The following is a 5635-nucleotide window of genomic DNA, read 5'->3' as shown; positions in this document are numbered from 1 at the left end:
ACTTGAAGGAAATGCAGTCATGCCCTCTTTGTGTATGTTAAATTAAGTTAAATTAAAATAAATGCCCACAGTACTTCCCATCAAAGTGTTTGTTTCATGATATGGATCACACTTTCCCTTGTTTTTCTTCTAATTGGTTACAACAGTGACTACAATTAAGGAGCATGTCATAAGAACCTCAAATCTACAAACTTTTTGAATTTCAGTTCAGTGCTGCCTTATGCTGACAAAAACAAATCAATGTTTGGTTTTTGGGGGGTTTTTTGGGTTGATTTGGGTTTTTTTTTCTCAGTTAACCATCACAAAAGATGTGGAAGTGATTAATGTTTTCAGTTTGTTTGGGTTCTTTGGAACAGAAGATTCCAGCCTGCATCAGGCATTATCATGAGGTGTACATTAGACCAAAACCTGAGCAGGAGTTCAGTGAACAGTCACACCTCTGGATGTCTCTTCAAATGTAAATTATTCAATAATTATATGATCATCATCTAAGGACTCTGTCTCCTGCATTTGAAGACAAAATGTAATATTTATTCCATCCTTATCATTATTCTGGATGAAACAGCCCTTCCTTTTTAATCTAGCAGTCTTTCCTCAGACCTCCTCTGTGTTGATTTGTTTTTGAATTAACCTCTCCCACTACTGCCTTTATTCTTCCAGTAGTGGAAAAATATTTCTGGTCAGTGAATATCTCCAGCTTTAAGGCTCTTTAGACTGCACTTGATATCTAGGGGGATTAATCATTTATCAGATGCTGCTTTCAACTGCCTTCTCCATAGACTGCCTGTCCATCATCTGTCTTGAATTCTTCCAAAGCACTGAAGCATTTCCCCTGTAGAGCTCAGCTCATTACCTGGCCATTGACTGAGAAGACCAATTATCTCCTCATGCCCTTCAAATTCCTGTAGCAACAAACACACTTTCATAGCATGCTGCTTTAGCCTCTTTTCACACATAGGTGCAAAATAATATCAAGATTATGGAATTGCTCTTTCTTTTCTTCAGTTTCCAGTGGGTCAGAGTGTTGACACATCACGATTAAAATTACAGAGCATCTCTGGAAGCAATAGATTGAATAGAGCAAGAAGGGTTGCTAATATTGATCATACACATGCTGCAGTTTATTAAATTGCATTGTTTTTCCTTTACTCCTGCATAACAAAGGAACTATTTACAAACCTGTGTTTTTCACTACTGAAATACTTAATATATTTTATGTGTTTTGTAAAAGGAAACTCTAATTAAAAGAAATCCAAGAGATCATTCTTTTCCATGTGTTTCACTAAGAATTTCAGTTCAGTGCTACCTTACGCTGACTAAAACAAATCTACCTTGTTTTTTTTTCCTCAGTTAAGCATCATGGAAAAAGTTAATGTGATAAATGTTTTCAGTTTGGCTGGGAAACTATATGTGATACTAACATTTTGTAAAGGACTACTGTTTTTATTCCCAGGAATTCCTTTTAACAAAAGGTCCCTGTTCTCCAGTTAATATGCTGATAGTCTCTTTGTTTTTATAGTAGTACAGAAAAGAGGTTTTGTTTGCAGCTTTTAGCCTTAAATCACCGTTTGTCATTCAGTAAACTGTGTATATAGTCCCTTTTAATTGTAAATCAAATAAAGAACAATTTTGTTTGGTGCTGCTTGCTCCTTGCTTCGTTAAGCACTCGCTATTGTACTTGCAGGAAGCATTCTGATTCTGGAATAATTAGGCCTGTGATCCTGCACAGGTGTAACACAAGGGGGTTATGCGCGAGTCAGTCTCTAAAACCGTGTGCATGCAGTCATGCATGTGTGCAAACATCTTGCTGAGGTGAGGTGAGGTGTGCACTCACCTTGCTAGCTCCTGCTGACAGGGAGGTTGTAATGGTATGTAAGTACAGGCCTGGTTCTACTTTCTGGCAAATCAACAGCAAAACTTTCATTGGTGAAATTAAAGGGTGAAACTACTGGGAATTTCACAGTACTTTTGTCAAACAGTGTGTGGTCACCGTTTTTACCAAGACACGTTTGTCAAGTAATATTTTATAGTGTAATAGCAAAGGGATTATTGAAATAAGGGACACAAATTTGGTTTGAAGAAGAGGAGACAGAAAAACATCTATGTAAATGTCAAGCTCTGTCAGGTATGTTATAACTGGGAGTCCTTGACAGACCAGTTTTGACACATGAGACATTATTTTTTCTCAGGCTGATTCTCACACCCTATCTCCTCTAGCTTCCAACTGCATTAGTTAACCAGAAGCAGCAGTGGCTCTACCAGCTATAGTTCATCGTTGAAGGAACACAAATAATCTCATTTAAGTGTGACTGCATATGTACTGTAGCAATACACATATCTACTTTACTAATGTTTTTTGTCCTTAGAGGGTTTATAATGAAGAAAATTTTATGAATCCTGCAGGGAGACGGAACACAGTTGGGAAACCCTACCTGGCTTTCCACAGGTTTTCTGGCATTAGCGACAGCATGCTACAGCCAGTATTTGGCCTCAGTTTTGACCCACGGTTAGAATACACAGTGACTTCAGAACAGAGTTACTTACGTTCCAACAGCTGGGGGCAGCAAAGATGTACAAGGGAAGAGTAGTATTTTGACCATCATCTCAAATGCTTCAGTTCAATGTTAGTATTTTTCCATGCATAGCTGATCACCAAAGTTTTATTGCAAGCAAAACAAAGCTGACTAACCACTGTACCCATCAGGTGGTTAATACAGAGTCTGCAAGAAAGAAATCTGATCCAGTCTTCTGAACATGGTATTTGTAGTTTATACTCTGCCCTCTGTTACTTTGGGAAACCTAATTATTTCTTTATTAAGAGTTTATCTGAAACAAAAAACTGGAGCAGCATACAGATTTTTTAAAAATAACTTTCCATAGGAATTTATACAGAATCTTACTGGTCATAAAATGAAAGTGATTTCATACTGTTGTTTCATACAATGCAAAACTGATTTCTGGAAATGAATGTCAGAAAGCTCACTGGATTCTACAAAAACACGATAGTTTTGTGTCATTCATAGTAACTGCACCTTTGTAAACTGAGTGGATGTTGAATGCTCCTCAGTGTAAAGTGACGAGTTTTTCAAGTCATAAAGCCCCCTTAGTTAGGAAAAGAAGCAAAGATCACCGAAAAGAATAACAAACAAAGGCTGGCATTTCTGAAGATGTTTTGAGAAATGCACTTCTCAATTTTTATTCTGGGATTACTTTAATATTGCAAAAATTACTTTAAAAATTAGTACTTTAATTTTTGAAAGTAATCTCTCATGGTAATTGCTAAATTACAATTTTTATGTTGTGTATTGTTTGAGATATCTCTCTGTCTAATACAATTTCAGTGTACATCTATCTCCTTCAAGCTAAAGTTGTCATTTATGCTATGTCTATATAACAGTCATTTATCCCATATCTATATAACATAACATCATGAAGTTACACAGAAGTTTAAGAGCCTATCCTTTTCTTTGTGTTCTGCTATTTTGATGATAACTGTTTGCTCACTAATTTCTTTATTTCCTTTATGATGCTCTTTACATCTGTCCTATCTCTGGAAGCTTGTAGTGCAGCTTCATTGAAAGGAAAAATAAGGACAAAACCTCCTACCCGGGGGACAGGCCTCTGGTCTTTATCAGAGAGGAAATAGGGGCGTGTGGTTAACTTGTAGTTGCAGAAGTCAGGTGTAGGCAACCAGCAACTGAGTTGTGCAGACTTGTGTGGAGAATGCCCAGCTCCTGGGAGTTGATTATTTTTCGCTTCAGCTTTTGCTTGGGAGGGTATTTTTGCCGTGTTCATCCTTTCCCGCAGCTGGGAAGTCAGTGTTTCTCTTGGATGTGCTCTGGCAGTTTTCTTGGTCCGGGTGGCCACCTTACGAACTGATCCTGTTGCAGCCTGCAGGGCAGGTCGCACAGAAGAAGCAGAAGTGCTTTTAGTCACTTTTTGGCAAGTGAGTAAGCCAGGAGCCTCCCTGGGGGCACTCTCACCAGCTCTGCTCCAGGGCACCGGCCTTCTGACAGCCTTTGTCCCAGCCACTTGGTTTTGCCTGAAAGTGTCAATCTGTTTGTAGTTCAGCAGTTCAACAATATCATGAAGAAGTTTTCTTTTCACTGTGTCATCAATGGAACAGTCTAAACACAAGGCTGGGTTGTAGTTGACTTCTAAAAGCCATGGCTTGAACTCTTCATCAATTAGGATGTCAAAGCCAAAGAGCTCAAAGCAGTTGGAAGCCACTGGTAAGGGGGTTACAGCAAGCAGAGTAAGAATCACTATATTATTGATCTTCTGCCAAAGGAGTATGTCATCAACCCCAAATATTTGAAGATAAGAACGAAATTTGCTGAATGTCCATTTGCAGCCACAGCCAATCCCTTCTTTATATTTTTTATAGGAAGCTCCATATTTGTTGATGCTGGAGTTTGTTAGGTGGGCATAGATGTTGTCCAGAGAACCAAGGTCAAACTTTTCAGTGGCAAACCTCACCAGTCCTTCTTCGTAAGCGTAAATGGTGAGGGGGCAAAAACTGGTGACACACACATAGAGGCGCAGATCCATTTTATATCCTGAAATGAGCAAGGGGTTGCTAATGTACTTCTGCACAATGACTGTGCAGTCATATACTAAGTCTTTAATGTCTTGGAAAATGAGTATGCCCCTTCCACGGGAAAGATCCACAGGCTTGCAAATCCAGTAGCTAGGTCTTGTGCCTACTGACTGTCTCTCCTTGCTGTATTCTGACATAAATTTGACATAGTCATTGGGCATGATGAATGCCACTGGACTAAATTCATACAGAGCTGATCCGTATACTCCTTTCATACGTTTCAGATGCCTTGCCAAATAGTCTTTTCTGGTGATGCGGATAGCTTCTGGGTAGTGGTTGAGCCTCTGCCACGGTTTAATGCTGTGGTGGTCTGTCATACGGAAAGGCGAGTTCCGCCAGTACAGGTTCCAGTCTGTGTCATCTTGCTCCTTTTGGTCAAACTCAGTCCAGCCGCGTTCCAGTAAAACCTCACGGACTATTGCAGGAACGTTCTCATGGAGACGGAACACCAAAGGCCTTGAGATCTCTCTCGTATCATAGTCATCTGCCATCATTTCCATCTTACTAGCTCAAAGAAAACAGAATTGCCAGGAAGGAAACAATTAAATTAACGCCACAGATTGCACTAGCAGTCATCACCCTCACTGTATTCTTAATGCCTGTCACTCTCAACATATGCACCAGGCATGTTGCCCCTGTGTGTTTCTATGGTCCACAACTGAGAAGTCAAAGGCCGTGTAGAAGCTGAAAGATATGTAAAAGGGCATTGACTCCAGACAGTTGCTTAAGGCAGCACAAAACATTGATTGCTGAAAAGTTATATGTCTCCACACTTTATTTACGTTTTCTTTCAAGTGGCTTACAGCACTAGTTGTCTCAAAGCTTTTGTAGTTCTTAGATACTTCGAATTTTATTACTGTTTTTTGCAACCGCCTTCAGCCTAATGGCTGTAACTTTGCCTAGTAAGACTCGCTGTGCACTGCTGCATTGCTCAGACGTTCTGCTAACATATCATGTCACCCTTCTCTGAGCAAACTTTCTTGGTTAAGATTATAAACTCCAATGCAAAACTGATGGTAGACAATAGGTAAATGC

General features: G+C 39.5%; 1 protein-coding gene across 1 annotated transcript; it reads right to left on the bottom strand.

Moving 5' to 3' along the window:
* Window positions 1-3477: 3477 nt before the first annotated feature.
* On the bottom strand, window positions 3478-5100 carry TTLL2 (tubulin tyrosine ligase like 2). The gene has a single exon (XM_010168069.1). It carries the CDS (start codon window positions 5098-5100, stop codon window positions 3478-3480), a length of 1623 nt encoding a protein of 540 aa, XP_010166371.1.
* Between the last annotated feature and the right edge of the window lie 535 nt (window positions 5101-5635).

This window comes from Antrostomus carolinensis, unplaced genomic scaffold (genome assembly GCF_000700745.2).
Source record: "Antrostomus carolinensis isolate BGI_N321 unplaced genomic scaffold, ASM70074v2 scaffold8915, whole genome shotgun sequence".
NCBI classification, from domain to species: domain Eukaryota; kingdom Metazoa; phylum Chordata; class Aves; order Caprimulgiformes; family Caprimulgidae; genus Antrostomus; species Antrostomus carolinensis.
The sequence above is the reverse complement of the archived record's forward strand: the minus strand, read 5'-3'. Positions and strand labels throughout refer to the sequence as shown.